Source organism: Macaca nemestrina, unplaced genomic scaffold (genome assembly GCF_043159975.1).
Source record: "Macaca nemestrina isolate mMacNem1 unplaced genomic scaffold, mMacNem.hap1 Scaffold_43, whole genome shotgun sequence".
Lineage (NCBI taxonomy): Eukaryota > Metazoa > Chordata > Mammalia > Primates > Cercopithecidae > Macaca > Macaca nemestrina.
This window is the reverse complement of record NW_027257672.1, coordinates 644,594-666,510: the sequence shown is the minus strand read 5'-3', so window position 1 is coordinate 666,510 and position 21,917 is coordinate 644,594. Positions and strand designations below refer to the sequence as shown.

Below are 21,917 nucleotides of genomic sequence, written 5' to 3'. Positions count from 1 at the left end.
ACAGCTCCTAACGGGGTTGCCCATTTCTGTGTGGTGTCTGTGTATATTCTCGCTGTGGAAATAAGTGATAGCACCTGCACAAACACTTGTCCAGAAGCGCACACGAAGCTGGTGAAGGCAGAGGACAGGCGAGAGGGAAGCATGGCTCAGCCCTGGCAAAGAAGACCGTTATTCCAAACGCAAAATATTCAGGAACACAATCCTTGGGAAGACTGGTGATGTCTTTAGACCTCACCACTATCGGGTTGTATCTGTGCAGCCAGTTACCAGAGCCGCAGAACGGCGTGTGTTGGTATTGGTGTCATCACTCAACGATTCTGACTTTTCCTGGTGCTGAGGATGACTGCATATGGCAGAAGCAAAGTGCTAATCTAGCACAGGTCATCATATCCAAGTTCTTTTCTATGAAGGCGGGCAGGGTTAGGAACCACCCCACCCCACCCCACTCCCCAATCCTATAAGAACTGGGATCTGATGATCTGTGCTGTCGAGAGAGGCAGGGTTAGAACACCTCATTCCTCAATCCCATTGTTGAAAATAATAGTTGGATTGGGAGGGTTTTTACTCCTAAGGTTGAAGCCGTGCATTTCTGGAGCCTGGGCTGTCAGTCATGGTGGCTGGGGAATGCTGGGGCTGCGGTTGTCTGGCTGCCGGTAGCCCTGCTGGTGGGTCCTCCCTCTTTGACACCGTTCATTTCTGAAGCTTGCTTTCCCCGGTGTTGGAAGTAGCAGCACTGGAAGAATGGCCGCCTTCCTACAGTGAAGCTCTGGCAGGAGAGGAGAAGATACGGAGCGTCTGTTCAAGGACGTGACGTTCTGGGCACCGCACCATGCGTTCTGCTTCTCAGCTGTGCCTCCTGGTTGATGTTACCATCACCTGGCATTTCCCAGGAGGTAACTCGCGAATGCCACACTGATGGAACAGTGCGGCTCGAGTCCAGGGCCGCTGGAGCACATCAGCAAGGTCAGGCTGGACGCATGTGCTTGCTGACAGGAAAATGACAGGAAATGTCATGTCAGTTCAGGAAAATGACAGGAAATGTCATGTCAGTTCAGGAAAATGACAGGAAATGTCATGTCAGTTCAGGAAAATGACAGGAAATGTGTTTGCTGACAGAAAAATGACAGGAAGACGACAGGAAAGAGGCCCATGAGGAGAGGAACCAGTAGATTCAAGGCAGTTAACCGAAGGAGCGAGCCATCACAGGCTGGGAGGACACCCCAGCCACAGTGGATGTCAGCGGTGGTGGCTGGACTCGGGGTCCGTGAATGTTGCATGATCGAACGTGTTTGGTACATTCTCAGCTCCTGCCCAGGTGCCTCCCAAGCATCGGGTGTTGTGGCTCCCCACACCCTTCCCATCTGTGTGTAGCATGACCACCACCTTCCTACCGTGTGTTTGTCCTATCACGGCTGCTGTGCCTAACGGATGCTTTGCTTTCCAGCTACTTTCCTATAACCAAAGCCCTTGAACGACTTTGCGTTTCAGAGACGACAGGGTATTAGTTTTTCATGATTGCTCTGAGGATTTCCGAAAGCAAATGTAACTTACAGGATGGAAGATATTGGAGACAGTAATTATAGATGACTTTTCTCAGTTTTTTGATTGTGGTAAAGTTACACAGCACTCTATTTTTAACTGTATGGTTTTGTGGCATTAAGTGTGTTCACACTGTCGTGCTGCGATCACCGCCATCCATCTCCAGAACTTTCTGGTCTCCCCACGCTTGAAACTCGGTCTACCAAACACTAGCTCTCCTCCCGCCCCAGCTCTGGTAAGCACTACAGGTTGCTTACAAAATAAGCTTTTTCAGTAAGAGAAGGGGCAAGGAAAAGAGCTCTAAAGACTGTCTTGAGATTTGAGGAAGTGTTTTAGGTTTTGTTGTGTGGTTCCCGGTGTAAAGGAACTATTGAAGACGTGGGAAGGCGAAGGTCTGTGATCTCAGGAAGTGCTGGGCTGGGCAGCTTTCCCACTGTGACGGGGGCACTTGCCCTCAAACCTGCCTGAGATAATCGCGTGAGGATGGTGCTGCATTGTGACAGCTCTGAACTTGGTCTCCTTGAACGTTGCCAGGTACATAAGCTTTGGCGGTTACCGTCTAGTGTCTGTGGGAGACCTAGAATTTGAACATTGTTGACTTTAGGACACACTCATTTTATAACACTCTACCTGTTCTCATCAGTAGGAAATATGCTGTGTCCTTTTTTTTTTTTTTTTTTTTTTGAGAGGGAGTCTCGCTCTGTCGCCCAGGCTGGGGTGCAGTGGCCGGATCTCAGCTCACTGCAAGCTCCGCCTCCTGGGTTTACGCCATTCTCCTGCCTCAGCCTCCCGAGTAGCTGGGACTACAGGCGCCCGCCACCTCGCCCGGTTAGGTTTTTTTTTTTTTTTTTTTTTTTTTTTTTTTTTAGTAGAGATGGGGTTTCACCGTGTTAGCCAGGATGGTCTCGATCTCCTGACCTCGTGATCCGCCCGTCGTGGCCCCCCAAAGTGCTGGGATTACAGGCTTGAGCCACCGCGCGCGGCCTTTTTTTTTTTTTTTTGCCTTAATATTCTGTGTTGCTGTAACAGTAGTTGCAGCGGACGCTACTTCTGGTTCATGGTCATCACCAAACACAAGCTTCAGGAAACCGTGTGAAAAATGAAGGGGAAAGTGCTTTTCTGCAAAGGGCTTTTTTGAACATCCTGTTTTTTTCTGGAATATCTGTTTTGGTGTAAAACGTTTTCATATTTAGGGATTTGTAACGTGTTTTATACTGGTTAGCTTTGAAACCCCATGTTTTTGCATGCCATGGGGCTGCTTTATCCTGTTATTCTATGATATAGCAGGTTGGCAAAACTATTGGTTATTTCACTTTAAAAACCAAAGCAGCTTACAGATTGAGTGTGATTCTTGTAAGAATTTAATTGTAAAATTGATTTGTGTTCAACAAGCTTACTGGAATGGCTAGATCTGTGGACAAAAAGATAAGAACATGTCAAGTCTCTGGGCCAGGAAGGACTTCCAAATAATACAAGTGATACACATTAATTTCTTAACAAAAGATTAGATTTAGTACATAACTGTTTAAAACCTCCATATTTTCTATTATAGCCATTCCACAGTGCCCATGGGGGTGGGCTGCAGGACTGCCTATGGAATCCAAGGTCTTTGGGCGTTGAGGTCCCTGCAATAAAATGGCATCGTGTTTGCATATGACATATGCACATCCTCCTGCAGACAGTCATGTCAGGGTTGCTCGTAACAGCTATACCATGGACATACCATGCGAGTAGTTGTTTAATGAATAATAAAGTCTGAATGCTTAGTACAAACACATTAAAAAATATGTTGATCTATGGTTGGTTGAATCCACAGGCCTGGAACCCGGGGAGAGAATACAAACTCTAGAAGCAAAACGAACAAAGCACTTGAGGTCAGCAGTGACGGGTGTGGGATCACACTGAATCTCATGTGTTTTGCTGTCTGTGTCACTGTGTCCCGTGTAAACGGGAATCATTTGTAGCTTAAGGTAAAATAGGTAACAGGAAACACTACAGAGTGGGCACGAAGGCGCGCCCCTCATTACCCCGTGTTACAGCCAAGCGTCTGCCTCCTGGGGAAGGATCTGTTCTGTGGGGAGACTAGATGTTGATGATTTCCGGATGTGTGAAGGGAAACTCCCTCCGAGAAGCGTGGCTTTGGCCGGAGCACATCAGACGAGAGTTAGCGTGGCATGGAGTTTCCACAGTGGCCCTCAGGCCTGCTGCTTCTCTCCTCTCCCCACCCCTGGCCCTGACTCTTACCAAGGGAGGCAAGTTCAGCTCCAGCTGAGCCCCGCACAGGGCTGTGGGTCTCTAGGGCAGGTGCCCACCTTCGCCTGAACAGGCTGTGTCAGAGGAGGGTCTGGCTGTACTTGAGCTGTGAGAGATGCTCTCAGAGATCCAGCATCCTGAAAACCCAGGTGCTGAAGGTTCCTCCTCTTCCACCATCCTGCGGGGAAGGGGGTCTTATCCTGCTTCCCCTCAACCCGAGCTGACTTCTTGTCTGTTCTGTACACCTAGGTTTTCAGAACAGTTTTGTTAATCATCTAGCAGACAAACAACCATAAGGTGACAGCCTGGGAGGGTAGACGGCGCTGGAAGGTAGTTTCCTGAATAACAGCGTTCAGTTTCCTGTTTTGCCATCATTTGACCCAAGGCCCCAAGATAATTGAAATATTGTCAGCCAAACACCGATTTTTTATCTGAGTTTTTTTTTTTTCTTTTTAAGTTATGGGTGCAAACTTATAACCAGGGACCTGACAAAAGAGAAGGATTTATTTGCAAAGTGAATGTCGGGGATGGTTGGCATTTGCCAACTCTGACTAGCAGGGACCCAGGCTGCTTCGGTTCTGCCGCCCGACTCCTGACCCTCCAGCTCCTGCCCCTGTTCCCACCAGCAGGAAGAGGAGCGGGAAGGTGCCTTTTCCCCTTTAAGGGGGTGAGGTGAGAGTTGCACCTGCCACTTAGCTAGTCCCTGGGGTGATTCTCCAGCATGGGTGGGAGTTGGGTTTGGAGGCCTGAGCCCCGTGAAGCTGGGGTTGCTGTTCCCTGAGCAGCAGGAAACTGGACTCTGGGAAGTGGGGTCAGAGGGTAGCATCCGCAGGAGGGGCCTCTCGTCCCATTTGACATCTTCACTGCAAAAGGGGGTGTGGGCTTCATGGTCCATTGACAAATAGAACGTTACTTTTTTTTTTTTTTTGAAGCACATAGAACCCTAATTCCTTTGGCTTTTACTAAAGTGGCATTTTGTAATTCCACATGATTTCATTGATATACTCGCAGGAGAGAATGCTTCCTGTAAACCAGAAGGATCTCTGCGACAGTCCTTGATCCATAGAGAGTTCATTTTCCCAAGGTTATAGACACAGCCTTAGGAGGGGTTGAGGACACACTGCGGCAGCTTCAGGAGGTCCTGAACATGTGTCCAAGGTGTTTGGGGCACAACTTGGTCTTACACATTTTAGGGAGACGTGAGACATCAATACATGTGAGACGTACGTTGGTTCAGTCTAGAAAGGATGGACGGCTCGAAGCGGGGAGGGATTTCCAGGTCACAGGTAGATCAGACAAATGCATTTCTGGTGCATCTTTCCAGAGGAAGCAGTCAGATCCGCATTTATCTCCGTGTGCAGATGGTGACTTTGAGTTCTGTCCTCTGTCCATGAGGAATTTCCTTGTGGATCGGTTGTGAGGGAGGTACGTGGCTTTTCCCTCCACCCCCAGTAGCTGTCTCTGTTAGGAAGAGCATGGGAGGCAGGTTTGCTCTAAGCTCTTCCTCACCTTGATGTCCCTTTAGCGTAGTGATTTTGGGGTCCTGAGATGTATTTTCAACTTCATGTTTCTGAACACACTGGCACTCTAAACAGTGTTGTAGGAGGCATCTAACTTACTTAGAAGAAGAAGAATATTTGGAAACACTTGAGCACCTTCGTCCTTGAGAGAACCAAGCCTTTGTTTAGTTTGCTTTGCCCTGAGGCTGTTACGCTGTCCCGGGCTGTGCGGCCTTAGAAAGCTGTGCCCCTGTGAGCTACTGCCTGTGGAATCTGGTGACTTTGAAGTTAATCCAGCAGCTACATATTTTGGAAAGCAGATTCCCTCTTAAAGTGTTGGTGATTATGATTCTAGCACTAGAATTTCAGTGTGTATTTTCCACCCTTCTTACTTTGTCTCCTCATACACTGAGATGCTGCTGCATTTGCCCTTAGGCTTCACGGAGGGAGGGTCAGTTCTGACCCTTTCTTAGATATTGACCTTGAACGGACAGAATCGAGATTCAGGAAAACTCTCGAGCTGTGAGAGTGTGCTGATATCTATGTAAGTGGGGTTCATGTGTCAAACTCAGGTTTAAGAAAAACCAATTCTAGGCTGGGCATAGTGGCTCACACCTGTCATCCCAGCACCTTGGGAGGCTGAGTTGGGCAGTTCACTTTTGAGCCCAGGAATTCAAGACCAGCCTGGGCAACATAGCAAGACCCTGACTCTACAAAAAATTAAATAGGACAGGTGATGTACACCTGTGGTCCCAGCTACTCGGGAAGCTAAGGCTGGAGGATGACCCAAGCCTGGCAGGTTGAGGCTGCAGTGAACCATGATAGCACCACTGTACTTATGGTGCACTGTGCCTGAGTGACAGAAGAACAACCACCCCCCCACACACAAAATATCAATTAATGCAGTGGCCAGTTCTGCTGGGACCACCTGTTAAGACTACTCTGGGTCTCATGGTTTGAGAAGCGTCTGTCCGGGGTCGAGAGGGAGTAGCTTGAGGGCCTAGAAGCCAGTTCTTGTGGTTGAGCGTGATTGCGGGTGTGGAGTTGGGGGCAGGGCTCTCCACGGCATGAGTGGGTAAATGGATAGGCTTCCAGGACGAGCCCCTGTGACTTTGCCTGGTTTACATCCGTCCAATACAAATCCACAGGCTCTTACTCTAGAAGCTTCTGCAGGGCCTGATGGACTGGCCTGGGGACAGAGGGTGCCCTCAGAGCCTCATGGTGCCGTCTGGTTTAGGAAGAGCGCTTAGTCACCTAGATCTAGGATTTATGGCACTACAAGGGGACTCCTCACACTCGGAGCAGCATCCATCTGCATTCTAGACTTGGTTCTAGGCAAAGTATTTTGGAGCCTGTTGGTACCCTGTGTTCTGTTTATGTGTAAAACAAGTTAGAGTTATAACTAGTTAAAACCTATTTTTAAAATTTTGTCACAGAATATGGCAGTTGTGGTGGAGCCTGGCCAGAGACCCCCACACTCAGACGCTGTTGCTTGCTGGAGTTGCAGGCGTTGCCTGCATCGGCTGCCCCTCCCGGCGTGTCTGTGTTCTTGACACGGGCGCCCATCGAGGCTCGGCCTGTGAGAATCGTGCCACCGTTTGTCTCCGTGTTCCTCTGAGGTTCCGCAGACTTCACGGTCCCGTGGAAGAGCGTACGGTATCTGTTTGCATCCTGATTTCCCCAAACCCCAGGACAGACCAAGAGTTCCTTACACACAACTGCAGAGGGCCCCGTGGCGTGGATTTGCAGAGACACAGCCTTTCCCCAGCTTGGCCTTCGTCTCCAGAGTTGGCTTTAGGGTGATAGAAGCTTCCTTCAGACTGGGGGGCCCTGAAGCTTTGGTGCTAGGAATTCGGTGACCAGCACGGATAATACCCCGTTTCTCTGCATTTGTAGCAATAGTTGTTAACACGACCACGAGATGTACAGAGGAAGGAAAAAGGAGGTTTTATTTTCAGAGTAACACTCTGTGCTTTGGGAAATGTGGTCTTGGGGGAGCTGTAAGCACACGCCCCTCAGGAGGGGAGGAGGCCGCGGCATTACACGTTCCGGGGTTTGTTGGCTGTGTGTGTTCATCGGGCTCAAGGAATGTCTGAACGTTTACAGGGAAAGTGGGGTTTGTTCATCCGGTTCGTACAATGTCTGAACACTTACAGGGAAAGTCTAGCACACATGCAGTGAGTTAACCTGTAACATCCATGTTCGCCTTGGGGCAAGTGTAACATTTGAAATGAGGTGGACTGGGCGTGTCATGTACAAAGGTGAGCTGTTGGGCGCAGACGTTTATGCGCAGCATCAGTCACAGCCAGGACTGGCTCAGGGTCTGCAGCCTGTGGCAGGAAAGGACACTCATGAGGCCATTCTGTCCAGTCGGGGCTGCCGGCAGGGTCCCAGGGTGGGGCTGTCTGGTCGACCGGCATCTGGAGTCCACCCAGGTCCAGTGGGCAGCGTTCCTCTAAACCAGGCTTCTGATTGTGGAGGAGACTTCATGCTGGTTAACACACTGTACAGGAGTAATGTTGTGGGGCTTTGGGGTCCACCTTCCCTATGATGCCGGTTACATTTCTCTCCGGACCTCACAGCCACAGAGATTGCACCTCGTCTGACAGCTGGGGGTGCCATGTTGACATAGTAATTTATTGTATTAACTTTTTATTACTATTTTAATAACTTTTTTTTTTCTTTTTAAAGAGATAGGGTATTGCTGTGTTACTCAAGCCAGTCTTGAACTCCTGGCCTCAAGCAATCCTCCCACCTCGGCCTCCCAAAGTGCTGGGCTTATAGACGTGAGCCAGTGCGCCCAGCCTACAGCCACGTTTTTAAAACTCAGCAGTTTAAAAATCCTATTCCTTTTACCCCCTCAAGCAGGCTGGTTGGCCTTGTGCAAACTGGGGTGTCACGATCTTAGCCCCCCTTTTATTTTTCCCTTTGGCCTCCAATTCTGATGAGAACAGCAGTTACAAAATGGGCTTTAGGTGATCCTTCCGTTACTAAAGCCAGAATTCTCACCAGTTAGAGGTGTCTGTCCCCAGGATTCCAGAAAGCTGTTTTGAATCAAGCCCGTAGCAAATAAGTAAGGAACTAAACTCTTGGTCCTCTGCTTAGTACCAGGGGAATGGGTTAGTTGCTGATACCCTTTGATCTGTGCTCACGTGCTGCATCTCATCACGGGAAGCAGAGTCGCCCTGTGGAATAAAGCCCGGCTCAAGGTGGCGCGTCGAGACGCTTGGGGCTGTCAGTCCCTTATACAGCGGCAGACTTGGAGACTCAGTATCGCGTGCAGAGCCCAGGCAACCGGAGGGCATCCACCTTAGAGACCACATGGACGGTCGGCAAGGTGGATGTCCGGGCATATGGCCTTGACAGGGCCCACTGCGAGGTGAATTAGGAATTCGTTAGCAAAGAAATCAAACTCGCCTTTGGGTCCCAGCTGCTTGGAAGGCTGAGGCGGGAGGATTGCTTGAGGCAGAAGGTCAAGGCCGCGATGAGCCATGATTGTAATACTGCACTCCGGCCTGGGTGACATAGCGAGACTCCAAGTCAAAAAAAAAAAAAAAAACACAAAAAAACCCCTCAAACCTTACTCTTCATAGCAAGAGGGAGAATTTATCCAAGTAACTGAAACAAAATCTTAGATGATGTAATTTCAGTGGCTAAGTGAGCTGTCCAGCCCACGTGGCTGGCTCACAGCGCAACAGAGCCAGGTGCTGCTGCAACTGCCCCCCAACCCCGATCGCTTGTGAACATTTTCTGTTTTCCCATATCTCCCTTTTGGATACGTAGCTCGCTACTTTATAGCTAAGCATCAGTAAAACAGGTTGTCTATTTTGAAAAGTAACTATTTTGTCTTTTAAGGACAGAAAATGAAGCAGGTGACAATAGCATGGCGATCTGGTGAATAGATTTAGAGGAATATTTAATACTTGGCACCACTCTGATCCCTTCTTCTCTCATGCTTAGTTACAGCTACCGCCTCCTAGGACAGAACACTTTGAGCTCTGTGAGTAGGAATTAAACATGTTCTAAATCAGAAGTTTTAGTTAAGCAGTATTTTATGTGAATGCCCAGATCCTAAGTGTTCACTGTGCTGGTGTGTGGTGTTGAAGAAGGAACGAGGGCTTGGGGCTGCGTTTATGGTGCAGCGTCCGGGTTCCCATATGTGAGATGAGGGCCATGAGACACGGCCTGGAAGGTTCAGACTGTGGGATTGAATGGATCTACCCACTCCTGGAAAGCCTCAAGTCTAACTTGACTTGGGCTGGTTTTAGGGAGATGCTGGCAGCGCTGTCCTCACAGGTTACTGGGAGGGGCTCTGGCACCATCACCGTCAGGTGTCTCATGATCAGTCCAGCTTGCTCATCTCGGAAGCTGCTGGTCGTATTCTCGTTCCTGTTGTTTGTTGCGTGTTATTTAGGGTTCTGTTCATGTGGGGACCTAGGAAGTTTCACAGTGAGAGGAGAGCCGCTGAGCCACCTTCCTGCCTGGACGCCAGCCCCACGGAGGACCGTAACTGCTTGAGGTTGGCTTCTGCCCCCGGCCTCACCTGTGGAGGCATTGATGCAGTGGTACTTTCTAAGCTCCTGGGGCACACAGTGCTGTTGTGTGGATCCACAGGCCACTGTGGCGTCCAAGCACGTGCTCCTGGAGGAGAGGACTCTGCGGGCACTGATAGTGGGAGCTGGCTGAGAGTCCAGCGAGTGAGACTCCCTGTGACGTGCACAGCTGCCACCTGCACAGCCCCTCCTGACGCCAAGATGGTCGTGCGATAAATGCACAAAGCGTGTCTCCAGCAAAAAGCCGCCGAGTGTCCACATCCAGCATATCCACCACGGTGGCTTTTAGGTGTTAATACGATGAATGTGAGCAGCAGGTGGTCTGCGTCGAGTGTGACTGTGCCAATGCAGTTTTGTTCTCATGTCTTGATGAGCATGAACGGTTCCTGACGAGGGTAGGTAACGATGCTGTGACCTGAGACTGCAGTATTGTAGCTTGAGGAACCAAGGAGTTCTCTCTTGCAAACCCATCAAGGAGGATGTTCCAGGCTGGTGACTGCTCCATGAGGTATTCAGGGATCCAGGTTTCTTCCCGACCCCTGCTCTGCGTTCCCAGGGTCACGGCTGTCCTTGCCGTGGTTGGGAATGGATGATTACCATGCTGGCGGGGAGGCTTAAGGTGAGAGTGGCAGTGATTTACCTAATCTACATAATGACAGGGAGCCTGGAAGTAAATTGTAGCCATGGCCTGGAGGATGGATGATGGATGTTGGTGAACGACTGGCTGCACTCACCGCAGCTGGCCCAGGAATGGGGAAGGATGGCTGAGTATGCCATTCAACGGTACCTGGTTCTTTCAGATTTGACTTCCTTATGGATTTTCTGCTGTAAAGAGGAGAGAGCCTGTGGTTCTAGGCCAAGCATCTCACTCATCTCATAACATCTTGTATCCCTCAGCCAACATTTATGTCAAGTTTTAGAAGTCCTATCAAACTGGCAAGCATTTCTCAATTTGGTTTAACCATTGGATTTTATATCTGTGTCTGCATCTCTATTTTACATCTATGTGGTTATTTGACACTCTGTAGTACCTTTGTAATAGGTTCTATCTGGTGGAAGTTACTTTCAACAAACCCTTGCTGCTACTTGAATTTTCAAGGTTGCAAGCAGAAAGGAGAGAATAAAAACCACATCTTCTCTAATTTTAAAATTTGTTGTTTCTCAAATCACACCAGAAGTACAGATATTACAAATTACAAAAGCAGCCAGAATCAAGGTTAAGAGATTTCTGGGTGATTCTGGCTAATCAGCAGTATTTGCTGAGGTGTGTGCAGCAGAGCAAAATGCCAAGAAGTCCGGGACGGGGGAGAGTTGGGAGGCCAGGCTGTGACTTCAGAGGTGCTGTTGCCTCAGGAAGAGGAGCTAGATGTCGAGAGGATAAATGGCCACAGGTGTGACCACCGCCATTCTTGCCGAGGTACAGAGGCCTTTGTACAGGGGCCTTTGTGAGCTGAGTTAAAAATCGAAATTGAGAGAGTGCAATGCATTCTTAGTTTTTAAAATAAAATGCTAATAGAGAACGTTTTGTTTGTAAGAATGTAAAATGTTGCATCTTTGTTTAGAATTTAAGAATAATAATTTGCTTCTGAGATCTTTGTGACTGAGATTTGAAATCTTAAGTATGGTTTTTTCTTCCATGTTTTATACATATGCACGTATACACATATATGTAAGGTATATAAAAGGAAAATAAGCGTGTCTGTATTCACATTTATATACACTTCCATAATGTGTATACTTCCAGTCACACTTAGGTCTAAGAGACTATGACTTGACTTGATAACCATGAGAGGGTAATCGCGCCTCCCGCGTTCCAGGCCTCACACAGACCGTGCCAGGTTTTGGAAGCAGGAGTTTGTCTGCAGCCACTTCGGGAAGCATGTGGTTGCCAGGATTGCCTAGAGCTCCAGGCTGTCTCCAGTTCCAGCCTCCCTGGGGTAGAAGCTGCCCTACCAGGGGCCTGGACATGGACGTTAGGGCCTGGAGCCAGGGACCGCTCCTGAAGCGGGGGGCTCCCCTCACGGCTGGGCATGAGAACCGAGGATAGGAGGCGGAACCAGCCTAGGGCCAGTGCACGGCTTCCCTGAAGTGCTTGCGGGAAGCCCCAGCTGCATTTTGCTGACCCCATAGACAGCACCTCACTCTGTGAGATCCCCCTGGCCCACCTGTCAGGTTCCTAAAATGATGAAGGTTTCCAAAGCTGTGAATTTTTAGGTCTAGGCTAAAAAGTCCTGGGACAGACTCACAGGGTTCTTTATGTAGAAATGATGAGTGTGCTGGTGACTCAGAGCAGGCACTGTACCCTCACTCCAGGGTCCTTCGTGCCAGGTGGAAACGAGCGTGTGGGTCACCCAGAGTCCCTGCATCCTCACTCCAGTCACTGCTCTTTGGTTTCTTAATTAAAAGCCTAAAAGCCTTGATAATGAAAATGTATTCTCCCCAGAGAGTCGAGTTTCCGGTTATGGAGGCTCACCTGTAAATGCCGTGCCAGGTCAAATATGCTGAGATCTGGGCCAGGTCCTGCTTCCTGCCCACGGCCAAAGCAGGTACTTCATTTGGGATGTGACCCAGGGGGATATCTGAGAGGCCTGCCGGTCCCCGAGGGATGAATCCGCTGGCCTTCACACTCTGCTCCGGCCTCCATCAGCTCCTTTCTACCTGCAAACGGCCTGCTTTGACGTTGCCATCATTGGAGATATGTTAGGGACTCAGTATGGGTTGACACCCATAGGACCAGCAGATGGTGGAAAGGTGGGAACCAGGGCTGGGAGGGTGGTGACCACGGCCAAACTGAGAACAGTGGTGGGCTGGGAGGTCCATCTTCTGTCTAAAGTGTTTTTCAAACTAAAAAACATAGTGTCTCAGGAGCATGAGAGGGCAGGCCACAGACGGGGAGAACGCATCTGTAAAAGACTCATCTGAGAAAGGCTGTTATCCAAACCGTGCAAGGAACTCTCAAAACTCAACAAGAAAATGAACAACCTGATTAAAAATGGACCAAAGACCTGGACAGATACCCCAACAAAGAAGATACACAGATGGCAAATCTACACGTGGAAACATGGCCCGCGTCTTATGTCATAGGGCGAGGCGTTACTGTGCACCCATCGGCCTGGCCAAAACCCGAACTCCGACACCGCCGCGTGCTGGTGGGTGTGTAGGCATCAGGACCCTCACTCATCACTGGAGGAAGTGGGGCAGCTGCTGTAGGAGGCAGCGTGGCGGTTTTCCGTGGAACTAAGCTCTCCGACCACAGGAGCAATCACAGTCCTGGACGTTTACTCGGAGGAGCTGAAAGTTACTTCCATGCGGAAATGTGCACACAGACGTTGACAGCAGCTTTATAATTGCCAAAACTAGAAAGCAACCAAGATGCCCTTCAGCAGGTGAATGGATAAACTGTGGTATGTCAGATACTGGGATATTATTCAGCGCTAAAAAGAACTGGACCCCTAAGCCATGAAGACAAGGAAGGATCTTAAGCGCATGTTGCTAAGTGAGACTCCAATCTGGAAAGGCTGCCTGCTGTCTGAGTCCAACCACAGCACAGTCTGGAAAAGGCAAAGCTGTGGAGACAGTCAAACAATCAGTGGCTGCCAGGGGTTGGGGAAGGGAGAAATGAATGGTAGGAGCATAGGGGATATGGAAGGTGGGAAACAACTCCAGGTGGGGCTTTCATGGGGGATCCATGCCGTTCCACGTCTGTGAAACCCACAGAGTGAGCAGCAGCAGGCCGAGTCCTCGTGTGAGCTGTGGACTGTGGGTGGTGGTTCCGTGTTGATGCGGGTCTGTCGTCATACAGACATGCTGGTCTCATGAGGGCAGGAGAATGATGGAGGCTGTGCCTGTGCTGGGAAAGGAGATAGGTGAGGACTCTCTGTACTTTCCTCTTGATTTTGCTATGAACCAAAAACTGCTTTTAAAAACGTCTATTGAAAAGACAAAAGAGTGCTGGCCAGACAACATCTGTGTGAGGGTGTGGCCTGTGTTCTACATTCAGAATTTCCGTTAGAATACACACATCTAAATTTTTCAAAGTTAAACCTTTGCATTAAGTAACTCACTACAAAGTTACAGTATCAGCTTGAGAGCTGCCAGGATGGCCAGGATCCTGTATCCTGACAGGCTTCTCTCCTTACAGGTGCAGTTGACGTCCATGGCCACATCCCAGTAAGCGGCAGGGCTGGAATCAGGAGTCAGGCTTTGCGGGACAGAGAGGAAGTGAGATCTGCAAGCACGTGGCTGAGGGCCGGCAGGGGGGAGCCCATGGCAGGGGGCCGGCAGGGATGACTTTTTGATCAGTTTTCCTTATCGCTGAGGCCTTCCTAGACTTGGGGAGTTGGAGTCCCCACTCTCGGGTGCCTCAGAAACCAAAGGCTGCTCGTAATCCTCAAGTTCCAGATGCCTCAGGGGAGGTACCTGGGTTGTTGGGTACAGTTCCGTTATTTGCTGCTTGGTGGGATTTGCCCGCAGGATTTCTGGTTGTTTTTAAGAGCTGATGTTTGAGCTGCTTAAAATCACATATGGATGTCGATTTACCTATAAAAGTTAAGAATAGAATTTTAGTTCAAAGAGTTGTGAAAATGCTCAAGGTCATGTACTAATGTATACATTACATTTGTGGAAATATCTAAAAGTCCAGGATTTATATTAAACAATTCTCTTGATTTTTGTAATATCTACCTGTCATTTTTCCATTTGATTAATAGATGTCAGAGGGCTTAAATTTTGAGTGCCTGAATTCACTGAAATTAAAACTTCTTACATCAAATGTAATTGAACTGAATGTAGCCAACAGTGCATGCTTTTATAAGTACTGATTAAAATATATATAAAAACACATATCCATGAACATGCAGGTGTGGGCAACATATTAAACCATGGAAGTAGAATTAGTATTCTTTGTTTTCTGAGAAGACAAATTTTTAAAAAGCCAAGGGGTCTTATAACTTTCTAGTTTCCAACTTATTTGCCCTAAAGTGGAAGATTGACAGCAGCAGAAGAGGAGATCCTGGGCCAGTGCAGGCTCTGGGAGCAGCGGGGTGAGTGCTGGAAGGAGCTGGCTGGAGGCAGAGCCAGGGAGGTGCTCAGACAGGCCAGGACGGCCTCAGGGCACGCGGCTCAGTGAGTGAGAAAAGGTTCACATTTCTTGGAGAGCCCTTGACTCTGCCCACGGAAAACCCAAACTCCTTCCAACGGGGATGTGCATCTCCTGTAAAAGTTGTTACTCCCAGAAAGAAAGCCAGTGGATGTAGAAATTTTACGTATGCAGAAATTATTTCAAATTTGTTTCTAACCTTATCCTTCTCTTCCCCCATCTTAATGTGTGGTGACTTTCTGCAGGTGACGCACACATCTTAGGAGAGCGCTGTATTTCAGTTGTTGTTGGCTCTGTTGTGACTTTGTGGTGTCCGATGTTCTGGTTCTGAGGTTCTGCCCAGAACGGGGCTCCTCCCTGCTGAGCGTTGCTTGTTGAAGGCCCGTGTGGAAACTTTCCCTGTAAGCTCGTTGCTCGCAGCAGTCTTGGTTCAGAAATCTTTGGACCTCCTGAGACTCCACACAACCTTCTAAACTTTCTAGCGTGACCTTTTCATTTTACTGTTCCCCATTAACTCAGATGTTTTCCAGAATGTAAGTAATCTGCTGAATGCAGGGTGGGAAGTGCCCTCCGTTGGCTCTGGGGAGAAGCATGGCTGTTTCTCCGGGTGGAGCTTCCCGCCCACCATGGTGTGCTCCAAGACGCAGCAGGGTTCTTTGGCAGAAGTAACCGTCGAAGGCCCGTGTCTCCGTGGCAGGGTGGCTGTGGGTATGCGGCCTCGCGGCCATACCGGCCCCTCCCCATCAATGGCACCACGGAGAGGCGCAGGGGGAGGCCTGGGATCTGTCTCCAGAGTCACAGCTGTGCTTCCGAGACTGCGTCGTCGGTGTGTAACTAAACATGCAGAGAAAATGTTGGAGATAAGCAGGAGACGGTGTCTGTCCCTAATGAGCTCAGGCGTGCCCTTGAGAGGGTCAGATTTCTGTGCGGCTGATCTGGACTCAGCCTGGCTGTGGCAGTGCAGGTGACTGCTAGGCTTTGGCAAGGCTGCACCCACTGTCCGTCTGAAATGGCCCCCTTCCCTGGCTCGCGGTGCCAACTGGGCCCCCAGGTCTGATTTCCCGCTAGGACGGAGGCCCTGTGTATGTGTCGGGGGAGGGGAGAGGTGGGGGTCCTACTTTATTGCCGTATCCAATGCCACGCGGGGTCAGCACTCAGGAAACACGTGCTGTGTGGGTCAGCGATTGAGTTCAGAAACCTGGAAAATTCAGCAGTGTAGGCTTTGGGCATGACCCGTCCAGCCTTGGGGCTCTTTCTTTCTCTGAATTTCCTTCCATGGCATCCTCCTCATCCCAGGGGCCCCTGTTCCCATATGGCTGTTGGCAGCTTCACAGGTTCCTCTGCCTCCCCTCCCGGGCCCTGGTGTGGCTGGGGCAGCTAGTAGCTGTGCAGACCCCACAGCCAGTAGACCGTTGGTGCCAACGCCTTGGGCCTGGTTTACTTGAGTCAAGGACTGCGGTACATGGCTGAGCCCACCCTAAATGCCTGGATCGGAAGGCCTTGTGTTGCAGAGGGGTGGGGGTTGGATATTGAAGGACAACCTGCAAAGCAGAAGGGGAAATGGCTGTGCTGGATGGGCAGCTAGAGGAGTCTGTGCAGAGCCTGGGACCCATTGCAGACACAGAGCTGACATGGGCAATGCAGTGACACGGCCACCGTGGAAGTGGGCAAAGTTACAGGCTTCAGACCGATATGGAGGGGCTGGTCTAAAACGATCCTTATTTTCCTTTAATCCTAGCAATTGCTGGCTTACAGGGTGGGGGAGTGAGATCTGTGGTGGCCGCGAGGAGAGACAGGGATTTTAATTAAACCCCTCTTTCTGGGAGAGGGGAGTAGCTGTTTCTGTAGGGCGGTAAGCATCGTCATCTCAGGCAGCTCAGGCTGCTGTAACGAAACACCATTGACTGAGTGGCTTATGAAAAACAGGAATTTGTTTCTCACAGTTCTAGCGGCTGGAAGGCAGGATCAGGGTGCCGCACGGGTGGATTCTGGTGTGGGCTCCTTCCTGGTTGGCACACACCTTCTCTCTGGCCCTGACACAATGGGAGGGTGAGGGATTTGCTGGGCCCCTTTCTGAGGCACATATCCCGTTCAAGGGTCTCCAGCCTCGGGAACTCATCACCTCCCAAAGACCACCTGACAGCATCACATTGAGGCTGAGGATTTCAACCTGTGTTTTGAGGGGCAGGCAGGCAGTTCGTAACCTTCACCCTCTTTGTGTATTTCTGACTCAACATTGAGTCTGCGTTCGGCTCTCCAGGGGACAGAGCCTGTGTGGACACTGAGCAAGGTCAGAGCTGCAAGCATGTACACATCGGGGGCAAGGGAGCTGCCAGGGGTGTGAGAACGGGGTTTCAGCGTCAATCGGAGCTGCTTTCCTGGCAAATGTACTCATAAGCTATCCTGGCAACATTTGCTTTTCATGAAGAGTCGATGACGTAGTGGGGGCAGCAGGCGGTGTTGCCAGAAGCTTGGAACTGATGAGCAGCAGAGAAGGGGCAGAGGCCATGACCTTGGGGTGGTCAGCAGTGCCAGGTGTCTGCCCTCCAGGCCTCACGTCTGTGACTGTGCAGAGACCGAGCCGACCGGGGCTTGCCGGCCGGTGTGGCTCTCATGCAGGTGATTATCGCGGTGTTCTTTCTATGTAATGTTTCCTCAACCCTATGCCCACCCCACCAATTTCTGTGCCTAGCAGAAATCATGCTGCGTTTCCTTGATGAAGCCTTGAGTTTCCTGTGGAGATGTAGGAATAGCATGATTTGGCTCACGTCAAAATACTTTGCAGTGAAGCTGCACGGAAGAGGATTCTAGGCTTCCATTTGACGTTTTCAACAATGCCTGAGTGTTACAGGACCGTCTTGCTTGTTAAAAAGCACCAGATGAAAAAGGCTACTGGTTAATAAAGGAGACTTTTTACATTAGCACAGAGAGGGTGGCTTGAGATAAATTCAGCGTAACGTAGGTGTGTTTGTAAGCCATCAAAAGGACCATCTCTCTGCTGGCGACACGTTTTCCGGTATTGGTTTTGTTCTGTAAAAGGATGACTGGCATTCGGTAGAGTCATTCCAGAAGTCACCTGGAAGGCGTCCACGTGGTGCCTTGTTTTCTCCTGACATTCTGGGCACCACGAGGGATTATTCCTGTCTTCAGCACTAGCAGGAGACTTTTCCTGAACACCTGCTCCTCTTTGGCGTTGTGGGTGTGAAGGGGTCAGAGTGACCCTGTCTTCATGGAGTTTTCAGACACCATGGGGATAGTGTGGCTCGAGTGTCGGGCTCGGGTGGGAGGGAGACTTTCCCCAGAAAACAGCTGCTGATTCCAGGACGGCCCTCGAGCCCTCCTCCCTCTGTTCCTCTGCGTCATGTCTGAATTAAGGCTGTTCTATCGTAGCGGGGGTTTCATGTTAACTGGAAGTGTGCTTTTTTACTGGGCAGTAAGTAAATTAATGGTACATTTGCCAAGGACAGCGAGGTTTGATTTGATGAATCCAGTGGGGGAAAGGAGAAGGGGCTTGGCTGTGTGGGGATGTATGTGATGGGAGCAGAATGGAGTAGCCATGCAGGCTGTTGGGATGGAGGGGCCACGCCCGCATTTCCATGGGATCCGTCGCTGTTTGTGCCACTAGACCTGAACCTCTGTCTCTACTTCTAACACCCGCATAGTGAGGAAGCCCCTGATGGGCCTGGGTTGTTACTTCCCATGGCCATTGCTGGGAAATGCCCCGGACGCCTCTCCTGGCTGGTGACGGCCCTGGGCCTGGACACTGGCTTTGTCCTGAGTTGTTTCTTCTTGTGGCTATCGCTGGGAAGTGCTCCGGACACCTCTCCTGGCTGGTGATGGCCCCAGGCCTGGACACTGGGTTCGTCCTGAGCTCTGAGAGGGGCTTTGGCTCCACGTGCAGCAGGCATCTGTGCATCCCTTTGGATGTGAGATGTTGGCGCTCGGCTTGGAGGCCAGCGCAATCTGGGTGTGGTCAGGATCCAGTTCATCCTTTGGAGAGAGAGCACCTGCCCGGGGACCCCTCCGAGGTACATAGTCATGCAGTGCCCTCACAGGATGCCCGGTCCTCCGAGAACTTCCCGCCATTCCCCTGGACTCTCAGGTATGGGAGTCAAGTTTGGTGTGTGTGTCACAGGCGGGGGTACTGAGGACACCACGTGCCTGCTCGTGCGAAGACCTGAAGTGCTGCGTGAGCTCGTTCCCAAGGGGCCGTTGGCATCTGGGGGCCTGTGGGTGTCTTTCCACTGGCAGGAAATAATGGGTGGCCCATGTTACCTTTTGTGTCTTTTTTTTTTTCTTTGCCGAAAAGCCCTAATGCCAACGTCGCTGTCCTGCTATTGGAACCGCCCACCTCAGGCTCACTGGCCCTCCTGTTTCTGGGCTGCTGCAGTGTTGTGTTGGGGTAACTGTGTTAACTTCGTTTGAATTTTCTTCCTGTTCTTTTGGAATAAGTGTTGATAGTTTGTGCTGCTTGTTCACCCCAGAGGCGAGGATGTCCTTTAGGCCTGGAGGAGCACAGCCCCTAGAGGGAGGTGCCGGGCCTCTACCTCTCATGTCATCCGCAGCCCTCTCCACATGTCTGCTCTTCCCTCTTCGTGCCCATGGCTGGGGTCACGGGCCGCTCGCTCTGCTGTTTGAGATCCTCGGAAAAGGTGTTTGCCCTGAAGGGAGATTGGGGGTGTGCGGCTGATTTTAAGTAGGAGGAAATGATCGTAACAGAATGAGCAATGCCTAGCACTTAGTCTCAGGCTTGAGAAATTGTGTTTTAGAAGCAAGGTATCCCCAACTCCGGTTTCCTTCAAATTAAATCTTTTAAAGAGTCCACAAATATAAATAGTTAAAGCCTAAAACTATGCAACAGAGGGCCTAGAGCCGAAGCCACTGCCAACTCTGACTCCAAGACACCTCAGAAACTTGGTCCTCCTCCTCCTCAGAGAACCCCCCCTTCTGCTCCTCCTTCCACACTGCTCCTTCCACACTGCTCCCTCCACACTGCTCCCTCCACACTGCTCCCTCCACACTGCTCACTCCACACTCCTCCCTCCACACTCCTCCCTCCACACTCCTCCCTCCACATTCCTCTTCCGCCCCTCCCCTTCTTCCTTCCTTCCTCCCCTTCTTCCTTCCTTCCTCCCCTTCTTCCTTCCTTCCTCCCTTTCCTCCTCCCGCCTCTTCCTTCTCCCTCCTCTTCCTCATCTTCCCCCTCTTCCTCATCTTCCCCCTCTTCCCCCTCTTCCCCCTCCTCCACCTCCTCCCCCTCCCTGTCCTTGGGCAACCTCCATGGAACTCTGGTTCAAAGTCACTGGTCTGTGGGGCCGCCCATTTGATAGACGAGTACGCTGGGGACCAGACACAAGTGACTGACTCAGACCAGCTCGCATGTCGTCTCCTGCCTCCTGTAACACCGGGTTGTCCCTAATGGAAGAGAGTCAATGATGCTGCTTCACTGGTCTCCAGGGAAAACAGGTTGATAACAGGTTATAAACATGGGAACGTTTTGGAAAAAGCGTCGTTCACTTGTCAGCTCCATCTCTCCTGCCCGGAAGATGTAGGGGAAACCTGCCTTCAGCCCACCCTCATCCCATAACAGGACAGAGGACAAAGGGGCAGAGACCCAGGTCCTGTCGGTGCCCTCAGGAAACCCCCCATTTCCTCCTCATGGTGGAAGTGGAAACCATCCCACTGGACTAGATTTTCCCGGGAAGCCCCTTCACCCCGAAAGCAAGGAATCTGGTTTGAGCACACACCATTCTCGGTGCCATGACTTTCTGCTGCTGAACCCTGCATACGTGGCCCATTGATCTTGCTAGTCCAGTGTTACTGGGTCCTGGGAGTTTCTGTGGGCTGATGGCAGGTGTTTACCATTGTGTTCAGAGGGGAGAACAGAACTTTATTTGTCGAAATCAGATGATAACCATTGCCATGTGATTCCTTGGGTTGGTTTGGGTGGGGGGTGCTCAATGCTTTTCCTGAGGGCTAAGTTCTAGTTTGAGACCGTCTGTCTTTGTCGCCCAAGCTGGAGTGCAGTGGTGCGATCTTGGCTCACTGCAACCTCTGCCTCCTGGCTTCAAGCAGTTCTCCCTGCCTCAGCCTCCCAAGTAGCTGGGATTATAGGTGTGTGCCACCACGCTTGGCTAATTACAAAAATGTTTAATATGGCCTGGGTTTTGCCATATTGGTCAGGCTGGTCTCGAACTCCTTGCCTTAAATGATCGGCCCACCTTGCCCTCCTAAAATACTGGGATTACAGGCTTCAGCCACTGTGCCCGGCCTGATCCTGACATCTTTTAAAGCTGCCTTCATGTACCAAAAGCCAGTCTATGTTTGAAAATCAGTCTTGAAGAGCCTAGGAGGAGAGGGATAAGCTTCAACTAGGTAAATAACTGTGCATATGTTAAAAATATGGGCCAAAATCTACCCCAAATGTTAACTCTTCTGCTTTGCGTATTATATCCATTTATAGTTATTTCAGTACTAAGATTTTTAAAGACTCTTTTGATAATTATGGAGAAATTACTATTAAAACTCAGCTGCATTTGTAACACTTCAAAGAACTAATTGGATGACATTTTTCCCAGAGGCATTTTGGATTGTTACATAATTAATGTTTATCTCTTTGCCAGAAATCTTTTTTTTCTTTTCCAGAACAGATACATGAAAAGAAACTTACCTTTGCATTAAGTGTTATTTCACTGTGTGACAATCAATTTTTGAACGTGAGAACAAGATCATCATGTATTTTTGGGATAAATCTTGCTTAATAGTGATAATGCTAAGTGTTAAAATTATGCAACAATTTGTTTCTTTGAAAATTACTATTTGCCTTCTCCCCAGGTGGGAGCTGATGAGAACATGGATGTAAAAATTAAATTGTATTTAGCTTGTATAAAATAAGTTTTAAAAAAAGCTTTTTTTTTTGTTTTGTTTTGTGCTACTACTGAAGTTGCTTCGTTGTGGAAATGAGGTTATTGCAGG

At 49.9% G+C, this 21,917-nt stretch overlaps 1 protein-coding gene and 1 long non-coding RNA gene across 9 annotated transcripts in view; one reads left to right on the top strand and one right to left on the bottom strand.

Moving 5' to 3' along the window:
* Positions 1-21,917, bottom strand: part of LOC139361328 (disco-interacting protein 2 homolog C-like) — a 142,692-nt gene that overhangs the window by 9,969 nt on the left and 110,806 nt on the right. The window contains exon 5 of one of the 8 annotated variants that reach the window (XM_071089951.1): positions 802-986. The exons of the other annotated variants lie outside the window; for them this stretch is intronic. Within the exon in view, the coding sequence (XP_070946052.1) occupies positions 844-986 (143 nt within the window). The 3' untranslated portion in view covers positions 802-843. Of the gene's footprint in view, positions 1-801; positions 987-21,917 lie in introns of those variants that run through there. 8 annotated transcript variants of the gene reach the window in all.
* LOC139361330 (uncharacterized) overlaps positions 1-21,917 on the top strand; it is an 88,783-nt gene that overhangs the window by 50,198 nt on the left and 16,668 nt on the right. The window lies entirely within an intron of this gene.